We start from the raw sequence: 24,402 nt of genomic DNA on the forward strand, positions 1-24,402 counted from the left end.
AGAAATCTGAGTATTCATTATGCAAACAAAAAATATAAAAAGTTACCATAGGATCTCTTTATATGAATTGTTCTTAACTTTGGGGATGGGGGTTCTGACTCTTTTGGTAGCCTGAACAAACAGCTTCTCAGAAAAATATGCACATATACAAATTTGCAGACAATTGCAGGTGGTGTAGAACCACAAATTAAGAATCTCTCAAACTTTAGGGAAATAAAACTTACCTGTTTTAAAGAGTGTATTGTTTTAGTATATTTCGAATGATTCAATTTACACAAAGCTTTCCATGAGCTACTTCGTGTTGTGTACTGGACATCTCAATAAGGGCTCAGAATTTGAAATTATTTTAGGTTTCCAAAAAGTTGCAAAAATAGTATAGAGTACCCCTATGTTCTTCACCCAGAATCCCCAAAGTTAACATCTTACATAACCGTAGTACAATTATCAAAACTATTGATACAATAATATTATTACTTGATACACCTTGCTCAAATTTCGTCAGCTGTCCCATTCACGTCCTTTTTCTGTTCCAGGGTCCAATCCAGGATTTCACTTTGCGTTTAGTTGTCCTGGACTTGGTTTTTTTTTTTTTTCCTTCTTTTTTTAATCCAAAAGGGCTATGTGTTCTTGGGCAAATTAATGTCCGAGTCTGTCTTCTGTCTTAATAGACGTGATGTGATTAAGAATCAATAAAAAAAAAATACATGTGGAATATTTTCGGAAACTTCAAAGGTAACGAAATTGTTCTTACTGCTCAAAGCTGGGCATATCTAGTGTGGCCTTTCGTTCAAATTAAAACAAAAATAAAAATAGAAGCGTATTATTATTGTCGAGATGTTTGTCCCCAAGTAGGACCCGTAGCTTCTCCCTTGGCCGCCAGGATACGCTTCCTCTAATTGGGCAGCGTATATCCGCGCTGACGCAGGAAGGCCGCCTCATTGGTCCGCGCAGTCGGGACTCAGGCGGCTTTTCTCTTAGTGCTCAAGGCGCCGACCCATTTCTCTTTCTCCAGCCGAGCGCTCCCTTCCTTCCGAAGTGCCAGCCTGAAGGGATCCAGACTGAGGTAGGCCGGGTAGCTGCACTGAGGTCAGCCGGGAAGAAGCGGCGGGCATGGAATACAGGTGGGAGGTGGTGGAATACGGGTGGTCGACGAGCCTGGATGAGACGGTCTTGTCGGTGCGCCCCCTCGACCCCCACGCTCTCCGCGACTCCCCTGCCCCGTCTCCTCCGCTGGCCCCACCTCCCTCGGGCTCCCCTAGAGCTTCCGCGCCCCTCCGCCGCGCTTCCGCTGGCCCCGCCCTCGACCCTCTAAGGTCCCGCCTCCTTCGCGAACCCTCCCGCTGGCCCCGCCCTCGACTCCTCCCCCGAAAGGCCCCGTCTCCCCCGCCGGCCCTCCCTCTGGCCCCCAGTCCGCCAGCTCTCCCGATGGCCCCGCCCTCGACTCCTCCCCCTAAAGGCCCCGCCTCCCACAGCCCCTCCGCTGGCCCTGCGCTTGCCGCCTCCTCAGCGGCCCCGCCCTCACCGAGCACACATTCCTCCCCGTCTCTTTCTTCCCATCTTTACCGCCTTGGTCTCTCTGCCTCTTTAAGTTAAGTTTAGTCCCCCTATTTCTCTCCACCTCCCTGCGCCCGGCCGTGTACCTGCACCTTTTTCTCAACCCTGCCACTTAGGTACCCCTCTCCTCATCTGACTGCCCGGGTCACCGGATTCCCCCACTGATTCAGGCTGCCTCTATATGAGCTTGACAGATTGTGCAGAGGCCTCGTGCTGGGCATTGGAGGTCTCTGTTTGCAAGACCTCCCCGCCCGGTGGGAGAGTCACTTTGTAATGGAGTCTAACAGGCTCGGGGATGCCTTTAATCAAAGATGCATAGTATTGGGATGCTTAAAGGAAGGGGTGCTGGAGTTACAACCCTTCCTTGTGCGATCTGCAAGCAGGCCTGGCAGGGACTAAGCTGTACCTTTCTCCCAGAATGTACCAGGCTTCTTCTGATGCAGAAGCTTGGCTCTAACCATTGTCATTTACCTTTAAACACTGGGGAATGATTAAAATCTTGTCATGGGCCCGTCTTTTAACCAAAGTTAGTAGGGCTTCAGAGCCCATCCATTCTAACCCTCGCTGTGCTGATTGGGAGGTGAAAGGTAAGAGACAGATGAATGATTGGCTTAGGCAAACAGTGAGTCAGCGTCCCATTCTTGATGCTGCTTTTTGGAATTTCTCCTGAGGATTCTTACAATTTTTCAATTACCAGCAGTCTTACTTGGTAGGTAAACCAAAGAGTATGTGTAGATAAAACCTTCAGTCAGTCAGTAGTTTCCTCCAAGCCACCACCCTACTTCAGTGTATACTGTTCAGAAGATGGTGACTCACACCTTCAGTCTCTTGGAGTCAGGAATCCCTGGGGTCTGAGCCCAGCTCCACCATTTGCTGTAAAGGTTGGCAGAGAAATTTTATCTGAGCCTCAATTTTACCTTCTACAGAAAGAGCATGATAAACCCTATCATGCATGGTCATGGTATGGATTTGCTGAGATCCTGCTTAGGAAAACAGTCACTCTTACGGTCCTGTACATAATAGGATCTGAGCACAGGTGAGCCCTAACTCTTCAGATTCATGTCTGTCTGATTCAAGCCAGCAAAGAGCCTGCTGTGTCGCCCTCTCCCAGGCACCATGACAACCCTGGATGATAAGTTGCTGGGGGAGAAGCTGCAGTACTACTACAGCAGCAGCGAGGATGAGGACAGCGACCACGAGGACAAGGACAGAGGCAGGGGTGCCCTGGCCGGCAGTTCCACGCCTGCAGATGCTGAGTTAGCAGGCGAAGGCATCTCAGTTAACACAGGTACTGGAAATCCCTGTGCCCTGGGAACAGGTTTAAAAAATACGGGAGTTCCCTTGTATGTTATTTGTCATTTTCCCTTGGTGCTTTCAATAATTTTTCTTTGTCTTTAATTTTTGCCAGTTTGATTACTATGTGTCTCGGCGTGTTTCTCCTTGGGTTTATCCTGTATGGGACTCTCTGCGCTTCCTGGACTTGGGTGGCTATTTCCTTTCCCATGTTAGGGACGTTTTCGACTATAAGCTCTTCAAATATTTTCTTGATCCTTTCTCTCTCTCTTCTCCTTCTTGGACCCCTATAATGCGAATGTTGTTGCGTTTAATGTGTCCCAGAGGTCTCCTAAGCTGTCTTCATTTCTTTTGATTCTTTTTTCTTTATTCTGTTCCTCAGCAGTGAATTACCATTCTGTCTTCCAGGTCACTTATCCGTTCTTCTGCCTGTTACTCTGCTATTGATTCCTTCTAGTGTATTTTTCATTTCAGTTATTGTATTGTTCATCTCTGTTTGTTTGTTCTTTAATTCTTCTAGGTCTTTGTTAAACATTTCTTGCATCTTCTTGATCTTTGCCTCCATTCTTCTTCCAAGGTCCTGCATCACCTTCACTATCATTATTCTGAATTCTTTTTCTGGAAGGTTGCCCATCTCCATTTCATTTAGTTGTTTTTCTGGGGTTTTATCTTGTTCCTTCATCTGGTACATAGCCCTCTGCCTTTTCATCTTGTCTGTCTTTCTGTGAATGTGGTTTTTCTTCCACGGGCTGCAGGATTGTAGTTCTTCTTGTTTCTGCTGCCTGCCCTCTGGTGCATGAGGCTATTTAAGAGGCTTGTGTAAGTTTCCTGATGGGAGGGACTGGTGGTGGGTCGTGATCACTTCTAATTCCAGCCCCGTGTCCAGAGATAACCTAATGTTACCATTTCACTGTGCGTGGTTCTAGCCATTTCACTGCCCAGTATGAATATGTATGCATAGCAACATGCTGATGATTAAAACAGACTTGCCTGCATTTGAATCCAGCTTCTCAAATTGATAGGTGTTTGATATCACCTAAATCATGGGTATGAGTATATTGGTAGTATAAATTCCGAGAAATGGCATATTTACACTTTTACATTTTATTATTTCCAAATTGCTGTCAGTTGAGTTGGTACTGGTTTATAGTTTAAGCAGGAGTGTGATATTTCCCCATATATGTGACCTTCTACTATGTTATCAGACTTTTTGATCTTTGCCATCCTCATGGATGGCAAATGGCAACTCACCTTAGTTTTATTTTCTATCTTTTTAGGAGTGATGTTGAGCCTCTTTTTATAATTTTAAGGGTTGTATTCATATCCTTTGCTCATTTTTGAAATTGGGTAGTTGGTCTTTTTCTTCTTAGGGAGCTATATATTAAGGAAATTAATCTGTGGTATGAGTTGCAAATATTTCTACCAGTTTATTGTTTGACTCTTGGCTTTTGTTCTTATCCTGGCAGAAAGTTTTTTTTATTGTTATGTGCTTGAAAGCATTATTTTATAGTTTCTTAGTTTTGTTTCTTATGTAAAGGCCTTTCTTCACTCCAGGATTATAAAAAGACAGTCCCATGCCTTTATTTTTTTTTTTAGTATTTTTATGATTTTTTTTTAACACAGCTATCTATCTGGAATTCATTTCGGTGCAAGGTATGTGGTAGGACTCCAACTTAATTTTTTTTGGATTGCTGCCCAGTTGTTTCAGCATCATTTATTGAATAAACCATCTTTTCTCCATTGTTTTGAAATGTGAGTTTTACCACATACTGAATTTCTGCTTATATTTGCGTCTTTAGCCGTACTTTGTAGTCTCTTCCACTGATTTGTCTTTTACTGTGCTGTATCACACTGTTTTTAAGGATCGTGTTATAATATGTTTTAGTATCTGGTAGGTCTGGTCCCCCGCCCCATACAATACCCTTCTATTTTTATTATTATTTTCTTAACTTTTGCTTTCTTATTATTTTCTTAACTTTTGCTTTCTTATTTTTCCACCACAAATTCAGGAGCAGGCACATGTGTGTAATCACATACTTTCATCAGAAACGCTTTAAATATATGGATTAATTTGGGGATAATTGGTACCCTTGTGATGTTGCATCTTCCTAGCAAGGAATATGGCGTTGCTCCATTTATTCAGGTCTTTTGTAGTGTTTCTTGGCAGCATTTTAAAGTTTTCTTTATACAGATGTTTATATTTTTGTCTGTGGTAGCAGATGACCTCCTAGTCTCAGTGTCTTGTGACAACAAAGGTTTTTTTCTCAATCATGTTACATGCTGCCTGTTGGGGTCAGCAGCTGCCCGGCTTCTGCTTTGTATGTCCTGTCATCCAGGAACTAGGCTGAAGGAGCAGCCCCTGTCTGGGACATGCTGTTCTCATGACCAAGTATAGAGAGCAAGAGAGGGCTGTTGGAAACATGTAGTGACTCGTTGCGTTTTTGCTCAGAATCCATTGGCCACAGCACGTCACATGGGCAAGCCCTACATCAGTGGGCTAGGGATACATGTTCTCATCCCACAGGAGGTATTGCAGTTCATGTGGTAAGGGACAGGGCTATATAGCATGGGGACAGGGGGGTGTGGGGGTAGCTTGACTAACAGAATAACCTGCCAGAGTCTTGTTAAAAAAGTCAGATAGAGGGGCTTCCCTGGTGGCGCAGTGGTTGAGAGTCTGCCTGCCGATGCAGGGGACACGGGTTCGTGCCCCGGTCCGGGAAGATCCCACATGCCACGGAGTGGGTAGGCCGTGAGCCATGGCCGCTGAGCCTGCGCGTCTGGAGCCTGTGCTCCACAACGGGGAGAGGCCACGACAGTGAGAGGCCCGCGTACCGCAAAAAAAAAAAAAAAAAAAAAAAAAAAAAAAGTCAGATAATACGGAAGCATAGTAAGAAAAAAGTAAAAGTTCTCTCTCACCAGTCCCCTTAGATCTCACTGCCTAGAGACAACCACTGTTAACAGTTTACCTATTTTTCTATGGACATACAAATGTACATGCACATATACAAATATCTGTAAATATTTATACATGGACATACAGTTCTTTTTCTAAAAATTGAAGGATCATACCACGATACTGTTCTGCATTTTGCTTTTTTTTTGACCTAATATGTTTGGACATTTTTCATGGCAGGGAACATATAGCTGCCTCATTCTTTCTAAGAGTCACTTTGTTTTCCTTTGAGTAGATGAATCTGAATTTATTTCACGCATCTCCTAACGCTGGGCCTTCGCGTGGCCCTTTAATTTGCAAACCGGGCTGCCTTGGACATGGTTGCGTGTAGACCACGCTGCCCTGTGTGAGTGTCACTGTGGTGTCGATGGAGCCAGCTTTAGACAGATGTGCGCTGGCCCATAATCCCTCGCTCATCCTTGGTCACCTCCGCATTCACACCACCTCAGGTCCAAAAGGCGTGATCAACGACTGGCGCCGCTTCAAACAGCTGGAGACAGAGCAACGGGAGGAGCAGTGCCGGGAGATGGAGAAGCTGATCAAGAAGCTGTCCATGAGCTGCAGGTCCCATGTGGACGAAGAGGAGGAGCAGCAGAAGCAGAAGGACCTCCAGGAGAAGATCAGTGGGAAGGTAATTAGAAGCGCCCAGGCCTTTCTCAGAGGCTACCCTGGCTGCTGGGGTTAGTGATTCAAGCGGCGGAGGGGTTTGATTTGGCCTCCAAGAAGCGGTGCAGGGCTTCCCAGGTGGCGCAGTGGTTAAGAATCTGCCTGCCAATGCAGGGGACACGGGTTCGAGCCCTGGTCCAGGAAGATCCCCAAATGCCGCAGAGCAACTAAGCCCATGCACCACAACTACTGAGCCCATGTGCCACAACTGCTGAAGCCCTCGCGCCTAGAGCCTGTGTTCCGCAACAAGAGAAGCCACCGCAATCAGAAGCCCGCGCACCGCAGTGAAGAGTAGCCCCCACTCACTGCAACTAGAGAAAGCTGTGCAGCAACAAAGACTCAGTGCAGCCAAAAATAAATAAATTAATTAATTAAATAAATTAGAAAAAAGATACTAAGAAGCGGTGCAGTGCAGGAGAAAGTGCAGTCATGTCATAGCTTGGCCACACCTGGGTTTGAATCTCAGCTGTGCCACTAGTAACTGTGGGGATGTCTCTTCCACTCTGACTCTGGTTTGTCGTTGGTTAAATGAGGTCAGTCTCTCGATACAGTGCCCATCACAGGCTGGTTGAAAGTGCTCAGGAAATGTGAGTTTCCTGTCCTTTCTCGAGGTCTTACCTTGAGCCAGAAATAAACCTCTGAGATTGGGAGATATTATCCCCATTTTACAGATGGTGAAACCAAAGCTGAGAGGCGGGAGGGGACTTGCTCAGGGCAGTGCAATTAAGAAATGCTAATAGGAACTAGGATTCTAACCCAGATTTTCCTGTTCTTTCCATGATGTTGTTCTGTTTCACCTGAAGCCTATTCATGAGAATTTATTTTAGTGAAGCAATACAGTAGAAACAGGCAGACACTGTGGAAGATATTTGGAACTAGATCCCTGACTCTCTCTTACCTTCCCAAAGCGTTCTTCAAAAGGATCCTTTATTCCCCACCATGCTTTCTGACCATGGATGGATGTCTAGAAGTGCCTGAAATCATTTGGCTGTGGCCCAAAGCAGCTCTTGGCTGGAAATACCTGCCGGGGTCGGGGAGCAGACAAGAGGATTAAGTGAGGAGTGCCTTGACCAGGAGGACGATTTCAGGGCATTAGACTCAAGCAAGACCATAACAGGTCAGAAAGAACCGCTCTGGAGGGGGAGCAGTGAGAGGGAAAGAAGAACGGCTCTGGCTGTGATGCAGTAACAACACGTGTCCTGATCTGGTGTGGCCTCCCAGCCGCCACCCTCTCCTCTGTGCCAGGGTAGGCAGAGCTGGGCTTCATCACAGGAGCAGGGATGTCTTGCTACACCAAGGCAGGAGAGGGAGAATGCTTTTGTAATGGAAGCTGGCTTCAGGACAACATGCCCACAGCTCACAGCGCTTCCTTGTGCTGCGGTGGAGACCAGACAAAGCCACACAGCACATGATCACATGGGGCAGTCCTGCTGGGTTGTTGCAATGAGACAGAACTGGAAACTGCCTGAATGCCAGAAGTAGGGGAGTGGCTAAGCAAAATAGGCCACATTATGTATAATTTTATAAAACATGTTTGGAAGCATGAGGAATAATTTATGATATAATAGTGCTAAGTGGCAAAAGCAGGCTATAGCTTAATTGGTACACCCACAGCTGCTGTTATAAAAGCAGAAATGGTTTTAGCATGTGACTGGTAATAAAAAGAAGAACAGATTTTTAGAATGTGTGTGGCTGTGTGTTTTGGCGTGGGGGCAAGGAGGGCGGTGCAGGGCAGGGATTATGAGTGTTCAAGTTCCTTAATGTCCTGTTGTCTTTTCAACAAAAGCAAAACAGTGGATAAAATAATTAATCCATTGTCAGGACTGACAAAAAGACAAAAGCTCACGAAGTGATGTTATCTGATGCTGCCTGTCTGGATGGAGAGGCGCTATGACACAGTAGTTGAAAGCCTGGGTTTCTAAAAAAATCTAGTTTGAATCCTGGTCTTATACTTGCTACCTATGTGAACTTATACAGATAATCTCAAGTCTCAGCACCTCATTTGTAAAGTGGGGGTAAAGAAGTCCCCTCCCGATGGGGTTATCAGCAGATTTCAGTGAGGTATAACGCATCTAGAGCATCAGCGTGGCGCCTCATACATCTTGTGTCACCCATGTCACTGTTGGGTTTATGTTTCTTGCGCTCACTTGCTGGTCCTCCCGCAGATGACTCTGAAGGACTTTGCCGTGATGAGTGAGGACCAAGACGACGAGGAGTTCCTGCAGCAGTACCGGAAGCAGAGGATGGAAGAGATGCGGCAGCAGCTCCACCAGGGGCCCCAGTTCAAGCAGGTTTTTGAAATCCCCAGTGGAGAAGGGTTTCTGGACATGATTGACAAAGAGCAGAAGAGCACCCTCATCATGGTCCATATTTACGAGGACGGCGTCCCGGGGACCGAAGCCATGAACGGTTGCATGATCTGCCTGGCCGCAGAGTACCCAGCCGTCAAGTTCTGCCGTGTGAAGAGCTCGGTGATCGGGGCCAGCAGTCGCTTCACCAGGAACGCCCTTCCCGCCCTGCTCATCTACAAGGGGGGCGAGCTGATTGGCAACTTTGTCCGTGTCACTGACCAGCTGGGGGAAGATTTCTTTGCGGTGGACCTTGAAGCTTTCCTCCAGGAGTTTGGATTGCTTCCAGAAAAGGAAGTCTTGTTGCTAACCTCCGTGCGTAACTCAGCCACCTGCCACAGCGAGGATAGCGATTTGGAAATAGATTGAATGGCTGGGCTGGTGGCATGAATTTCTCATTGTTTGGGCTGGAAGACACATGTCCGTGTGTTTATTTTCGTTCTTTTCTGTGTCTTCTGGCTTTTCTGCTGTTCTTTGTAGTCCCTTTTATGATATGTCAAGTTAAGAAATTCTTCTATCAAATCAGAATGTTGAATCACCTTGTGGCTATCCATAAAGTGACCTAACATTGTATAAACAGGAAGCCAGGCTTTTGAACTGTTTACTTAAGATTCTCTAGCATGACATCTCTGTTATTGTTTCCAGTCAGTATTTACATAGCATCCTGAAGACAGTGTCCTGGAAATTGTCTTCAGATGATCTCAGAGGTCTCTGCCAGGTCCGGGAATATAATTCTATAGTTAGTGTGTTATTTGCAACATAAGTAATACATTTCCTTCATCAAATGATTGTAAATTATATTTAGTTATAATCAGACTCATAGTCTTAGAAGGCAGTTAAATTTTTTCCCCCTAGACCATATTCTCTCCCAGGGTCTTGTTTAAAGGTTCCAGACCATGTATGTTTGCCCCATCAAGAGGGGGTGACCCTTGTCGCCAGAGCCCATATCCTGCTCAAGCATTATTAAGTCTACAGTAGAGGAAGGATCGAGATGGACTGCCCTCTTGATGCTGAAAGACCAGCTTGGCTTGAAAATTAGAGCTGAGATAGAGCTGGGAAGCCTTTTTAAAGGAAGATCTTTCAATTAAGATACCCCTGCTCATCTTTTTCTGTTTCTTTTTTATTTAACAAGGTAATTTTTTGGTTTCATGTAGCTTTTGTTAAAAAACTTTTTTGCATATTGAGAAAGTTAATATTCAATAGAATACAGAAAACACAGAAGCAAAACTAGGAAAATTAGAATAATCCTGCCACCTAGGGTAAAACACTATTAATATTTTGGGATATTTCTTTCCAAGGTGTTTTCTTTGTGTACACAGACATTTTGTTTGCTTATTAAACAAAACAGTGGGATCATTCTGAACATACTGTTTTATAGTATGGTCAGCTAATATAGCAAACGTTTTTCCATGTTATTACATACTCTTTTACGACATTTTTAAGTGGCTATTTATACCATTGTATAGGTGTGCTGTAATTTGCTTGGTGGTTGTCTCTTGAAAACAGCAAAGACTTTTTATTACAAAAGTAATTGATGTTCATTGTAGAAAATGTAACAAAAATTAAGCTAAAAAGATTTAAAAGCCTCGTAATTCCACCAACCAAAAATAATCCCTGTTAATCATTTTTACAGGTATCTTTCTGCTCTTCTTTCTGTGTGTTTATAATAATGATTGTCTTTTGAGTTTTTTCCTCATGTTTTTTACTTTAAAATATGTACATTGTAGGGCCAGGGAAAATGTAATCTGTAATTAAATGTTAGCTTTAAAGTTCAGTTTTGCTTTTCCTGGCTATTTAGGAATTGACTAACTGTAGAAGGGTCATGACAGTATCTCTTGTAGTTAATCAACAAAAAGAAAGTGCATGGTTTTTTAATTTAAAAAACTCATTGTAGAAAGTGTATGGAAAGTATAGAAAATTATTAGAGGCAGAGACAACTGTTGTCAGTGTTCTTATGTTCTTCCAGTTTTTTCAATATTTTTAATACATTGAGAGTTTTTTTAATTTAGTCTGTGTTTTGTTTAATTTAATATTATATCATAAATGCTTTGACATGTTATAAAAATTCTAAATAAATAATTTTTAACAGCCTGATAATATTCCATCACTTGGATATGCGATACTTCATTTAACCAGACCCTTAATATTGGATATTTAGATTCCTAGCTTTTTGCTAAAACACTTCGTATTTTGGGCTGTATTTTGGATTATTCTCTTAGTATAGATTTCTAGAAGAGGAATTATTGGGTAATGGACAGAAACATTTTAAAAGCTTTTACAGGCCATCTGCTGGTTCTCATTGGAGATGAAAATATATTGATATTATGCGCTCCCAGAACCTTGACTTCGCCTTTCAAGAGCAGAAATTCTAGGATAAAGTGAACAGACATGGAATGGGGAAATCTTAGAGTGTTAAATCTCCAACTCAGGGGTAGTGCAAACAGCACGGGCTTTGGAGTCAGATCAAATACTGTCTGTTTCTCACTGGTTGTGGAGCTTCCGTTGAGGCACCTAGCCTTCCTGAAACTCAGTTTCCTCGCCTTGGCAATGGGAACAACAGTACTTCGTGGGTTGTTCAGTGGTTCTCCATGTGTGGTTCAAGAACAGCAACATGAGATACACTGGGGAACTTACTAGAAATGCAAAGTCTCAGGCTTCATCCCAGACCTAATGCATCGGAAATTCTGGGAGTGGCTCGGCACACTTTTCACAAGCCCTCTAAGTGATTCGGAGGCTGGTTCAAGTTTGATCATCACCAACCTGTGGGTTGAGGTGAGTGACAGCAGCTCTCACAAAATAAGGGCTCACTGCTGTTGGTTTCCTTTTTTATTTGAGTAAGGGAAGGGAGGAGTTAAAAATAGGACAGCATTCAGATCACTTCTCTTCCTCTTTGTTTATATGAATCTCCTTTTTGGTCACAGACTTGGAGGAGGTAACAAGAAACTAATACTTGTCTATTACAAACTGTCTCAGTAGTTTTCCGGATTTCATTTCCCTCTGGAATGAAAGTTCCATGAAGCCGTGGACTTTATTTTCCTCCATGTATGGTATAACTTCTATTCACGCTGGGAATAGGCTGACATTTACAGCTTTGTGGGCAAGATATCTGCACTCCTCCATACCTCAGTCTCCTCATCCAAGGAGTGGAGATGAGTAACATAATACATGTAAAATACCTAGAATACAGCCTTCAAATAAGTGCTGTTTTTATTTTTATCATTTTTAAAAATATTTATTTATTTGGCTGCACTGGGTCTTAGTTGTGGCATGCGGGATCTTTAGTTGTGGCATATGGGATCTATCTAGTTCCCTGACCAGAGATCGAACCTGGGCCCCCTGCATTGGGAGCGCAGAGTCTTAACTGCTGGACCACCAGGGAAGTCCCTTTTTTTTTTTTTTTTTTTAGTAAGTGCTGTTTTTATCATCCCCAGGGCCCACAACTGGGCTTGGTGCTTGGTAAGAATTATTGAGTGTTTAATAATGAACATATGGGCACATTGAAGGCCACATCCTTTCAAGGTAAGAAGTAGTAACTTTTCAAAGATGAAGAAACTAAGACTTAGGAGAGTTAGGTAACTATTCCAAGTTGCATAGCTAGTGGGCAGGGCAAGGTTTAAAATCAGGTCTGTGTAGTTCCAAAATTTGTACTATTTCCATGACGCATGCTAGTTCTTGGTGGAGAAAGCACAATGATCAAATGTCAATAAAATGGTCAATTAGAAAAAAGGTAGTGGAGAGAACAGGTTGGAGGAGGAAAAACAGGGAGAGAATTTTAAGAAGAGAGAAAAAGGAGTGAAGCTGGGTGGAGACCTGGGTCTCCTAGGCTGGCCTGTGTTTCATGTCAGAACCGCTTCCGTCTGGACTGTGGCTGTGACCTGCAATGTACCCCCGAGGCATCCCCCTTTCCTCCATGACTCCCCAAAGGTCCTTCCTCCCAAAGTCCCTTTATACCCCCCGCCCACACTGTCACCCACGTCCGGCTATGGGTGGCAACGATCGGGAGTACAGTGAACATGAACTCTAGCCCTCTCCCTGACCAGCTGTGTGCCCTAGGATAAGTCTCTTCCTCTCCCAGGGCCTCAGTTTCCCCACTTGTAAGATGATAGGTTGCATTAGATGATTTTTTTTTTTTTTGCGGTACACGGGCCTCTCACTGCTGCGGTCTCTCCCGTTGCGGAGCACAGGCTCTGGACGCACAGGCTCAGCGGCCATGGCTCACAGGCCCAGCCACTCCACAGCATGTGGGATCTTCCTGGACCGGGGCATGAACCCGCGTCCCCTGCATCGGCAGGCAGACTCTCAACCACTGCGCCACCAGGGAAGCCCCACATTAGATGATTTTTTAAGACACAGTGAGCTCTCAAATTTTATGAATCAATGAATTTTAAAGGATCTACTGTTGCCGTCACACTATCATTCTGTATTGATATTTGGTTTAATTTAATGAAAAATGTAAACTTTTTCCTTAGTTGTGAGATGTGAAAGTCCCGGTGACTTGAATGACCTTGTCTTCCTTTCCCGTAGGGTAACCCCATCTTCAGCATGTGTGGTTGCCTGAGTATTTGTTTACACATTAGACTATGAAGTCTTTGGGGACAGGGAGTGTGTCTCATCATTTCAAGTCTCTGATCTGAGTTGACATAATTGAATGTTTGCTGCTTAAGTGGGGAAGATCCCCAAGGCTGGAGTAGGCTGGAATTCACCACAGTAAGGTAGAACACTATCTGTTATATAGCTTTTCCAGACGTGTTATATGTTTTTTTTTCCAGCAGCATTTTTATTATTTTGTTTTATCTTTTTTATTAGTTATACATTTTATACATATTAGTGTATATATGTCAAGTGTTATATGTTTTTAATCAGAGGTGTACTTACCTGTGCTCACTGAGACCCAGATAATAAATTCAAGTTAAGCTCCCAGCCCTGCCAAGGCCTGTGGAAATGCTGGTTATAACCGATATGACCACATGGTGGCAGCAGAGGAGAGGGAACGAATTTCTTGTGTGTCTGCTGTTAAATCAGCAGAGCCACAGACTTTGGGACCTGTGGGTGATGTCTAGCACCATATACGAATCCTTTTATTTACTTATTTTCTTTCTTTCTTTTGGGGGGCTGCTCCACGGGCCTGCGGGATTTAAGTTCCCCGACCAGGGACTGAACTTGGCCGTGGCAGTGAAAGCCCAGAATCCTAACCACTAGGCCACCAGGAACTCCCCGAATCATTTTAGAGAATTTGTTTTTAGGAAAGAGACCCGGAAAGTACCACATTCACATGCTTTATTAATGAGTAATGAAAAAAAACAAATATAGTTTCATGAATAAACATACATACACTTAACTTTCATATTATGCTCAGTTAAGGCTGAGGGAAAGTCTGGCCAGGAAGAGAAGAGGAAAGCAGGGGACACCCACCAGTCCCGAGTCCCAAGGACCTCAGGTCAGAGCACAGCGTTTGTGTCCAAATCCCAGTCCCGATGACTTCTTGTCTCTGTCTCCTCTACTTGTGGTGATGTGAGTGACCAACATGTATTTTGACTTACTTTGTGCCAGGTCATTGTTCTAAGCACTTGGTATGTATTTTCTTAGATAATTCTTGTAACAACCCCTGAGAGATATTATTACCCTCATTTTATAGTTAAGCAATTTGCCCAAGGTCAATCATCTAGTAAATAGTAAAGTCAGGACTTAAACCCAGAACTTGGAGTTCAGGAGTCAGGGTCTTAGTACTGTTTGGCAGCCTTTCCTATGAACAGGCTTTAATGATGTTCATCCAGAAAGACTTCTGGAAAGAGATGAGGGGTGCCTGTCCAATGGTTGGTGTTATGGACTGAATCCTGTCCACCCTAAAGCCCTAACCACCCCCCAAATGTGACCGTAGTTGGAGACAGGGCCTTTCAGGAGGTAATTAAGGTAGAATGAGGTCATAAGGGTGAGGCCCTAATCTGATACGACTGGTGTCCTTATAGGAAGAGGAAAAGGCACCAGAGCAGGAAGAGAGCTCTCACCAGAAACCAAACCTGATGGCACCTTGATCTTAGATTTCCAGCCTCCAGAACAGTGAGAAATAAATGTCTACTATTTAAGCCACCCACTCTATGGTATTTTGTTATAGTAGCCAAAGCTGACTAAGACACTGAATCCCGGTAATTACTACAAATTCAATAGAGAAGAGAGAAATACGATACCTCAAACTTACTTTAAAGGAGAGTTGGCAAGTGTATGGCTGTTAGCAGAAACGATACCATCTCGGGCACTTACAGTTTCTCCTGTCCTTCTGCCAGCCCTACCCAGGGCTCTACTGTGCAGTGAATTGCTACTCTGTCATCAAGGGCTTTGGATGTAATAGATATTGTTTAATAATCCTTAGGACCAGGTAGCCTCTACGCTCTGTTAGTCCCCAAACAATGATGAAAAGCTTCCCTGACATGTTCCCAGCACCCATGTAGCTAGTTACTCATTTATAAATCTTAACTTAGGAATGCACATCCTGTTTCCAAGCACCTACTCCCATGCCCTAGGTTAACTATAAATTGTCCTAATGGCCCTTTGGTGGTGCTGGGTTCAGCTTCCAGTGCTTCTGGATCATTTTCTGCCCGATCCCACCCTATGAGTAAGTTACCCTACAATAAACTGTGTTGATTATTTGCAACGCCTTCCTCGTTTTTCGGTCTCAAGATGCCTTCTCAGTTTGGTGGGTACTTTTCGTTCCCTCTGTGTCCTCCAACAGTAGGAATCACAGAAACCTCTTCTCCCCAGTGTTCATCATAACCGTCCATGTTTTCCAGAGTTGTATATTTCCTACAGCCTTCATGTCACCTCTGAACACTTCCCAACCAGTTCAGACTTTTTAAAAGCAGGGATGCCATATCCCTTTTGGCAGTCTCAAGTGTTACATGATTTAGGTCAGTGACTCTATTAGTGTGCCCCGCAGACCACCTGCATCAAAATCACCTAGGGTGTTTATTCAAAACTCAGTCCCATCCCTGGTGGCACAGTCGTTAAGAATCTGCCTGCCAATGCAGGGGACAGGGGTTCGAGCCCTGGTCGGGGAAGATCCCACATGCAGCAGAGCAAGGAAGCCCGTGAGCCACAACTACTGAGCCCGTGTGCCACAACTACTGAAGCCTGCGCACCTAGAGCCCATGCTCTGTAACAAGAGAAGCCACCGCAATGAGAAGCCTGAGCACCACAATGAAGAGTAGCCCGTGCTCACCGCAGCGAGAGAAAGCCTGCGCACAGCAACGAAGACCCAATGCAGCCAAACAAAAACAAAAACACAGTCCCAGCCCTCACCCAGGCCCTACTGATTCAGAAAGTTTGGGGGTGGAGAGTAGAATGTGCATTTTAATAAGCGTGCCATGTGAGTCTGATGCGTGGTCAGTAGATTTGGATAAGAAGCAGGTGAGGGGAGGGCTTTTACTATTTTTCATTTCAGTCCAGGGACAGATCTGTGCTCAAATAATAATTCTACCACTTTCTAGTTTGGCGCCTTGGGCAAGTTACCTCCCTGAGCTGCAATTTCCTCATCTGTAAAATGAGCATAATAATGTGTGCTGCACAGATTTTTATGAGTATCAAATGATACGATGAGTGCAAAGCCACCAGCACCAAATCTGGTCTATAATTAGTAAACTTCCTATCTTGTCATTGTGGTTTCCGAGGTCTGTGGTCACTTGATTTCGTGATATGTGTGGTGATGGTCTTGGTCGTGGGTTCACCAACTCTCAGTTGTTCTGCGTTTCCTAGAGAGAGGAAGGGGTGGGACGGTGGTGTCTGTCTATGTGTGGGGTCTGGCTACTTGCCAAATAGGCTGACTTGATCAGTTGTGCTCATTTTATCCTTCCAGCCTTTGCCAATTTCTATTTCCCTTCCCAGGAGGGAAGAGCTGAAAATGTTCCAGGGTAGGTTGAATCTGAGCGGGGGAGTGATTACAAAGTCCCCCCAAGAAGGCAACCAAGAGATGACCCTGGCTCTCTACAAAGAAAATATTGATCTCGTTATGAGATCTGAAAGGGGGATGAATCTGAAAGGGGGAGGAATGGCTCTTACTTCCAGGCGCTCCTCCTCAAATGGAAAGACATGACTAATTTTCCCTCAAAGAATCCTCGGTAGATTGGCAGAGCCTTGAGGGCAGAAACACGCTCAGAACAAGAATGTAAATCCCCAAAAGCAAAGAGAGAAAGCGAGTGTGCATTGGCAGCTCAGTCCTCAGGGCATTGAAGGGGCCGGGATGTGCTCCACTGGAGACAGAGGCAGGTATCAGAAACGGTTATGGGAGCTTCATCGGCTTGCTGTTACTGTGTAACACATCACTCCCAAAACTCAGTGGCTTAATATTTTCACTCCAGTGTCAATGAGATAGCCTGGGCTTGTTCTTGTGTTTGCAGATCAGCTGGGGGCTCTGTTCTGTGCTGGTCTTGCCTGTGTCACCTTGACTGGAGCAGCTCTGCTCTGTGTGTGTTTTATTCTCTGCTAGGGACCAGTGGGCTAGCTGAGCACGTCCTTCTCATGACAAAGAGAGAAACACAAGAGAACAAGCCCAATGCCTTAGCTTCTTTTAATGCCTGTGTCATGCCTCCTAATATCTTACTGGCCAAAGCAAGCTGGATGGCTGAACCCAGAGTCAGAGATGGAAGGCAAAGTTATGTGGCCAAGGATTTGGGGATGGGTGAACTGGAGCTATTAATGTCAGCTGTCAGAATCCTCAACTCTCCCTTCAATGACTCCCAATCTCCAGTCATTGCTCCCTCTTTGATGCTTCTATAATCTGCATTTCAGTTACGTATGTGAGGGCAAGGACTGTCTACAGCCCTAGTGCCCAGTATGTAATCATAACAGAGAGAGAGAGAGAGAGAGAGAGAGAGAGAGAGGGAGAGAGAGGGAGAGAGCCAAAAGGGAAGGAAGTAGGAACACAAGCAACAAAAAAGAGAAAACAGGGCAGGCACATCAGGGTAAAGGGAGCTGAGGAAACAGGACAAAAGAGACATGGAAAGGGTAAGTTAGGGAAGCACCCCTGGTTCAGAGTGAGCTAAATTGCTTGCTGATAAACAGCTTCTTGGAATATTGATCCGTTCCTAGTATTGTAAAGCAGTCATTTTCACAATGAGAAAGAGTCTTTATGTTTTAATTTCACGTCTAATGGCTGCATTTCCCTGTGGCAGCCCTTGCACGAAAGTAGACTTGGGTTATAGAAATTTTTTTGGTGCCCTTAGGAGTAATCAATTTACCATTTATGATCAGAGCCTCTTTCACTGCTAAGATCTCTCCAATTGCTGTACCTCTGGAATGAAGGCTGAAACTTTATAATGCAGAAAGATTGTATTAGAAACGAGGCTGGAAAGGCAGACTCAAATTCTTTTCTTGAAATGTCATTGTTTATTTTTTCTGGATGACGTGGTTCCTACATATTATCGGAATAAACTGAAGGGTTGGTAATATCAGTGCTGGGAGGGTAGGCTAGATTGATTCTGAAATGGCGAGAAGTCATTTCAGGACAACGTCAGGGAACGTGGTGGGTGAAGAGAAGCAGATTTCCTTGTGCAGCTCAAAGTCCTTCTGAAGAGGGACTGCAGATTCCCTGGAGCTGAAGCAACCTCCCTGGGATAAGTGTCATCTCTTCCAAGGGAACCGCTTGGAAGTGAATCAATCATTTGCATACCTTTGCTTAAGGTGTTGAAAATTATTCATGTGAAAAAGATGCAGGGATAATTCTTCAGTGGATTTATGAACTCCTTAGTGGTTTTTCTTGACTGGGGATGGGGGAAGGATTCCTCTTCTTGTCTCCAAGTCAGTATCATTTTTTAGGGCTTCCTGAAGTAAAACAAGAGGCCAGATCTAGGTGGAGGTGGGATGGGAATGGGGCCCGGGGACGCATAGGCCTGGTGACTGAGGCTATTTATGTGCCCACCATTCCCCTCTCTTGCCTGTCTTACTGGGAGTCTGGAACTGATCAGGCATCATCTAGCCCAGCACCTGGCACATAGAAGATGGTCAATAACTATTTATTAACTTGAATTGAGTGACGGTTTGTGGTGTGGTAGAGAGAGCATGATACTGAGAGTCAGGAGAACTGGGGCTTAAATTGGCGGGTGGAGCAAACCAGGACAAGCCTCCTTTCTTCTCCGAGCCTCAGTTTCCCTACATTCAAAGTGGGGATTTCTCCCTGGGCCATCATGAGACCTGAGAGCACTTGTGATGCTGGTCACAGTCATCCCGTAGAAGGCACTGACCATGCTGGGGCGGAGACCGCGTGCCTTGGTCAGAGGCCAAGGGCAGAAGCCAGGCTGTGCTACAACGTAGGTGGTGGGGACCACCCCCACAGAGCTGTGGCCTCTTTTGGGGGTTGACATCTGAGCAGGATGACCAAGTCAAGGCTGGCAGCCCAGAAGAAAGAAGCATTGACCATCCCCTGAGCCCCAGAGGGCCCCTTTCCCCTTACACAGAAATATCACCTGGAAGGAGACCAGAGGACAGACAAGGTGACAGCATAGCACATGCATATTCTCTGTCCAGGTTCTACAGACACAGAGGGAACTCAGGCAAGGTCCCTGATGGCCAGGAGGTGACCCACATTATGCCATAGGGCGGGGCTGATGGTACAGGGGTTGAATGGGTGATAAACATCACGACCAGTGTGTTTGTGAAACTTTAGAGAGGCGGTGGGAGGAAGCAGTTGCGGGACTATTGATAGAGTAGCGAGGATCTGGCGTCAACCTGGGCCTGCGGGTGTGGGTGGAAGGAAGGCGGACCCGGAAGGGATGGTCTCATGTTATTGCAGGACCAAGCGATGGGGTGCTGGCGGGCCGAGCCATTGACTCTGTGTGACCCGGGCAGGTCCCTTAACCACTCTGGGTCTCCGTTTCCCAATTTATCAAGTGAAGGGGTTGGCTTAGATCAGGGGCCCTTCAGGGCAGTGAGGAAGAGCATCGGGGAGGCTGAGAAGATGGGCTCCAGGCCTCGGACCCTTGTTCCAGCTACACTGTACAGCTTTTCCCCCTTCATTTTGGATAGTATGTTTCTGGGTAAGATTTCATTGAAGAAAAGAGTTGTGGTTTTCTGTTTTGTTTTGTTTTCTAAAGCCACTGGTCTAAAGACCTTTAAGTTTCCTTTCAGCCATAAACAGCGTAGGATAGCAGTTCCAGGGCCAGGTGGTGGCAGCTCCTTAGTGGGAGCTGGTAGGGAGAGCTGACCCAGCCCTAGGACCTCTGCAGCCCTCCTCCTCTCTAGAAAGGGGGGTGGGGAGGTACTGGGGTGCTGGAGTGGGTACAGATTTCTGGGAAAGACGGACAGAAAAGCTCCTGCTTCGTAAACCTGTTTGGTAAAAATTTGGGCTCACTGTGAGGGCCTTTCAGACCCCAAGACGGGTCCTCACCCGAGACAGTGCATCTGCCCTGGTCTGGGGTTTCTTCCTGCAAGTTCGTCCACGGAGGCTCCCAAACCCGGGGCCTGAATTCTATGGGGCCCAGTGAAAATACAGCTGAGGGACCTGAGTCTGCTACTGACTAACTCAGCACCTTCAAGCCTCCGTTTCCTCACTCGTAAAGTGGCAATAAAAGTACCCACGCTTTTTGTGGGTAAAAATAAGTGAAGTGCAGGGACTTCCCTGGCTGTCCAGTGGTTAAGACTCCGCGCTTCAAATGAGGGGGGATGTGGGTTCGATCCCTGGTCAGGGAACTAAGATCCCACATGCCGCATGGCCAAAACATAAAAATTAAAAAAAAAAAAAAAAAAAAGTGAAGTGCTGACATACTATAAAAACTTTAAAAATTACCTCTTCCATCTGCCCCTAATACCTGTGCCCCGTGCCTTCTCTGCCTTGCTTAATTTAATTCAATTTATTGATTTACGGTTCATGCCTAAAGCATGCTCCTAGTACAGAAGGCCAGGGGTAGCTGCACGGGCAGCATCACAGCAAACAAGTACAAGAACAAAGGGTTAGACAAATGGACAGCTTCTAAGGACTCATGAACATAAAAAATACAGTCATTTATTCATCTCAGATTCCCAGAGTGCCTCCTGTGTGCCAAACTGGGTTTACTAGGTGAGGTCAACCCCTGACACATGGTTATGTGAATTTTTGTTTCTGTCTCAGACAGTTGAGAAGAAGTCATTGTTTTGAGAAAACATGGTGATGTGATGGAAAACAAAGTGCCAGTTCCCCAGAGCAAGACCTGGGTGGCATAGCCTCCCATATAGCTTTAAGCCCTATACAGCAGAAAATGGTAGCATGCTCCCCAAATGCCTGGGAGTGACTGTTAGAAGAGGGCATGATGTGGCCGAAAGGTCCCAGGTTTTGCCACCTAAAAATGGTGTAAACTTAGGAAGGTCAAATCTAACTTTGAGCCCCAGTTTCCTTATCTATGAAACTGGGTCATAAAATCTGCTTGCCTGGTTGTTGTGGAATAAAATCAGATCGGGCAAGGATCTGCTTTACGGTAGCACTTGGAAAGGGATCTCCATTATTAAGGTTTTGGAAAAAGCACAGAGCGGATGATTGCATTTATGAGTGTCACTGTGGGAGATGCAGTCTGTCCTTGGTGGGGTCCAGGCCTCAGGAGTCACCAGCTGAGATCCTGTGCCGAGTGAAAAGGGCTCTGAGCACCCCCCGCACATCGCGATTCCGGAGGCTGTAGGTGAGAGTGTCCAGCATAGGCGTGACCACAGTGTACGTGACGCTGGCCACTCGGCCCCGCTCGGCCTCATACTGGGACATGGGCTGGAAGTAGACTGCAATGACTGTCCCGTAGAAGAGGCCCACCATGGCCAGGTGGGAGCCACAGGTGGACACAGCCCGGAGGTTCCCCGTGGCTGAGGGCAGCTGGAGCACCACAGCTGCGATGGCCCCCTGGAAGGCGAGAATGAGCAGGAAGGGAGTGACTACCACCGCGGCACCCTCGGTGAAGATGACGAGCTGGATGTGGTGGGTGTCGGAGCACGAGAGCCTTAAGACAGGCTGGTGGTCACAGAAGAAGTGGGGCTCTTGGTGGGAGGCATAGAAGGACAGGTGGGCCACAAGCAGGATATGCAGGAAGGAGTGGATGTGGGACACGAGCCACGCAGTCCCCACCAGGGCTGTGCACACAGCCCGGGACATCCTCGTGGCATAGTGGAGGGGGTGCCGGATGGCCACGTAGCGGTCATAGGCCATGGCAGCCAGGAGGCAGCTGTCAGTTACACCCAGGGCAAAGAAGAAGTACATTTGGGTCAGGCAGCCAGCCAGGGGGATGGAGCGGTCATGGGCCATCAGGCTGGCCAACATCTTGGGTACAGTGACGGAGGTAAAGCAGAGGTCAGCAAAGGACAGATGGGCCAGCAGGAAGTACATGGGCGCATGAAGGGTTGGACTGGCTCGGATGACGGCCACAATGAGTCCATTACCCAGGATGCCCGCCACATACAGGACCAAAAATAGGACAAAGAGAGGCCGCTGCTGTCCAGGATTTGTTGTTAGTCCTAGTAGGGTGAATGGGGTTCCTTCTGAAGTCTCATTGGCAGCATCCATGGCTGGGCTGCTTCTTTGTCTGGGACCCCAAGGGTTCCTTTCTACTGCTGAGTCATCTCCCCAGTGTCAAAGGAAAAGGGTGAAGGGCCACTAAGTTGCTCAAGGCTTTCTGGCCATGCGGGAAATCATGGGTTTGGAGTCAGACAGCCGTGTTGCTACACACAGGTGTGGACCATGTGCAAATCATTTTTCCTCCCTGAATCTTCTTCCTTTCCAGGCCTTAGGTTCCCCATCAGTAAAGTAAGGGAGCTGAACCAGATTACCTTGAAGGCTGCTTCCAACTTGGATACTTTGTGATTTGAAGCAAAAACAGAACAAAAACATTGCCCAGGATGTGGACCAGAGAAGGAAGAAAACACAAAAGAAAAGATCAAACAGAGAGAGGATCAAAATCAGGGAGAGATTTGACCAATGGGCATTTATTTCAGGAAAGTCAGAGTGGAAAAGAAAACCCAGATGGAAGCAAGGAACTTACCAAAGAAATAAAAATTCCAAACATTAAGGGCACACATATATTGACATGAATGTAAACCTACAGCACCCAAATGCAAACATGATGTTTTAGAACACTGAGGGACAAAAGGAGAAACCATCACTCCCAGGGATGTGAGGATCTGATGATGTTCAGATACCCAGACTGCCATCCAATATGTCATCAACAGTGGATGATGGGACGCAGTCGAGCAATATCATCAAATTCTGAAGAAAAAAAAGATTTTGAACCTAGAATTCTATCCTAAACCAAAATATTAATCAAGTATGAGAAAGGAATAAAGAAATTTTCAGACTTGCAAAACAAAAAAAAACAAAACAAAAAAAAAGAACCAAAGAACCTGGATGACTCCCTGTATCCCTGGAAAACGCTTCCAATGAAATCAAACACTTACAGCATCAAACAGATGCACACCCTTTATGGGAGACTCATGCAGACAGATGGATACACCTGCCAGATGAAGAGACTTGACTCTTAAGGACAGAGGCAACTTGTTTCAATGCCTCCATTTTTTCCTGTCTGAATCTCACTGCAGAAATCTTGGATGATTCTCCAAGAGGGGGGTCTTAAAAGGAGAGGGATTTTAGGATGGTTTTCCTGAAGGCTATGCTGAGGCCATCTCTGCAGGAGAATGATCTCTTAATTTCTTTTCACATCCTTCTCTCTATTAAAATAAAGACCCTTCCTACGCTATTGTCTTCCTTTTCCTCCTCCATTGGGTAAGAAGAATTTCTGGGGCCTCCCTGGTGGCGCAGTGGTTGGGAGTCCGCCTGCCGATGCAGGGGATACGGGTTCGTGCCCCGGTCTGGGAGGATCCCATATGCCGCGGAGCGGCTGGGCCCGTGAGCCATGGCTGCTGAGCCTGCGCATCCGGAGCCTGTGCTCCGCAACGGGAGAGGCCACAACAGTGAGAGGCCCGCATACCACAAAAAAAAAAAAAAAAAAAAAAAAAAAAAAAGAAGAATTTCTGGCTTTGGATCCCTGGAGAACATATTTTTCTCAAATTTACAATCACGTCGCACTGTCCAGGAAGGTAAGAGGATCGGGGCGATAGGGTAAGATGGAGTGGGAAAGCTTGCTTACGAATTGGCTTTTTCAGAAACTGGACCTACTCTGACCCGTGTTTAAATGGGTCTCAATAAACATTCACATACACGGAGCTGTTTGCAGAAACATTCATCTGTAATCACAAACACACCGGTGCAGGCATGCAGGCATGTGCAGCCTCCAGCTGTGCTCTGCAAATACACAGGCACGATCGATCACATACGGAAATGTGGACACTGACATCTGAGTAAGCAGACAAGTGTAACCACAAGACCCACGGACCCAGACCATCCTACACATAAACAGAGGGTCCAAAGCAATCACAAAGTAGCTCTGAGGCCAGAGGGTGACACTCATTTACAGACTCCTGTTCACAGGGGCTCCTGGCACCATGCACAGCTACTGGGACATGCACGTTCATGCTTCCTCTGAGCACGTAGTCTGTGTCAGCTCTCTACCAGTGCCCGTTCACCCCATCCCACACACCCTGTCACACCCCGTCACACAATCACATCTTCCGGCACAGCCCTGGGGGCCCACGGCCTCG

The 24,402-nt window shown here is 45.8% G+C and overlaps 2 protein-coding genes across 2 annotated transcripts; one reads left to right on the plus strand and one right to left on the minus strand.

Moving 5' to 3' along the window:
* Positions 1–1,185: 1,185 nt before the first annotated feature.
* On the plus strand, positions 1,186–9,183 carry PDCL (phosducin like; the record flags this gene model as incomplete). The annotated part of the gene is made up of 4 exons (XM_079706142.1): positions 1,186–1,261; positions 2,666–2,842; positions 6,250–6,431; positions 8,632–9,183. The coding sequence occupies exons 2-4, from the start codon at positions 2,671–2,673 to the stop codon at positions 9,181–9,183; spliced, it is 906 nt and encodes a 301-aa protein (XP_079562268.1). The 5' UTR covers positions 1,186–1,261; positions 2,666–2,670.
* A 12,181-nt stretch (positions 9,184–21,364) lies between these two features.
* Positions 21,365–22,315, minus strand: LOC307054941 (olfactory receptor 1K1-like; the record flags this gene model as incomplete). The annotated part of the gene is made up of 1 exon (XM_079706825.1): positions 21,365–22,315. The coding sequence occupies one exon, from the start codon at positions 22,313–22,315 to the stop codon at positions 21,365–21,367; it is 951 nt and encodes a 316-aa protein (XP_079562951.1).
* Positions 22,316–24,402: the final 2,087 nt, after the last annotated feature.

This window comes from Hyperoodon ampullatus, assembly GCF_949752795.1.
Source record: "Hyperoodon ampullatus genome assembly, chromosome: 6".
Classification (NCBI taxonomy): Eukaryota; Metazoa; Chordata; class Mammalia; order Artiodactyla; family Ziphiidae; genus Hyperoodon; species Hyperoodon ampullatus.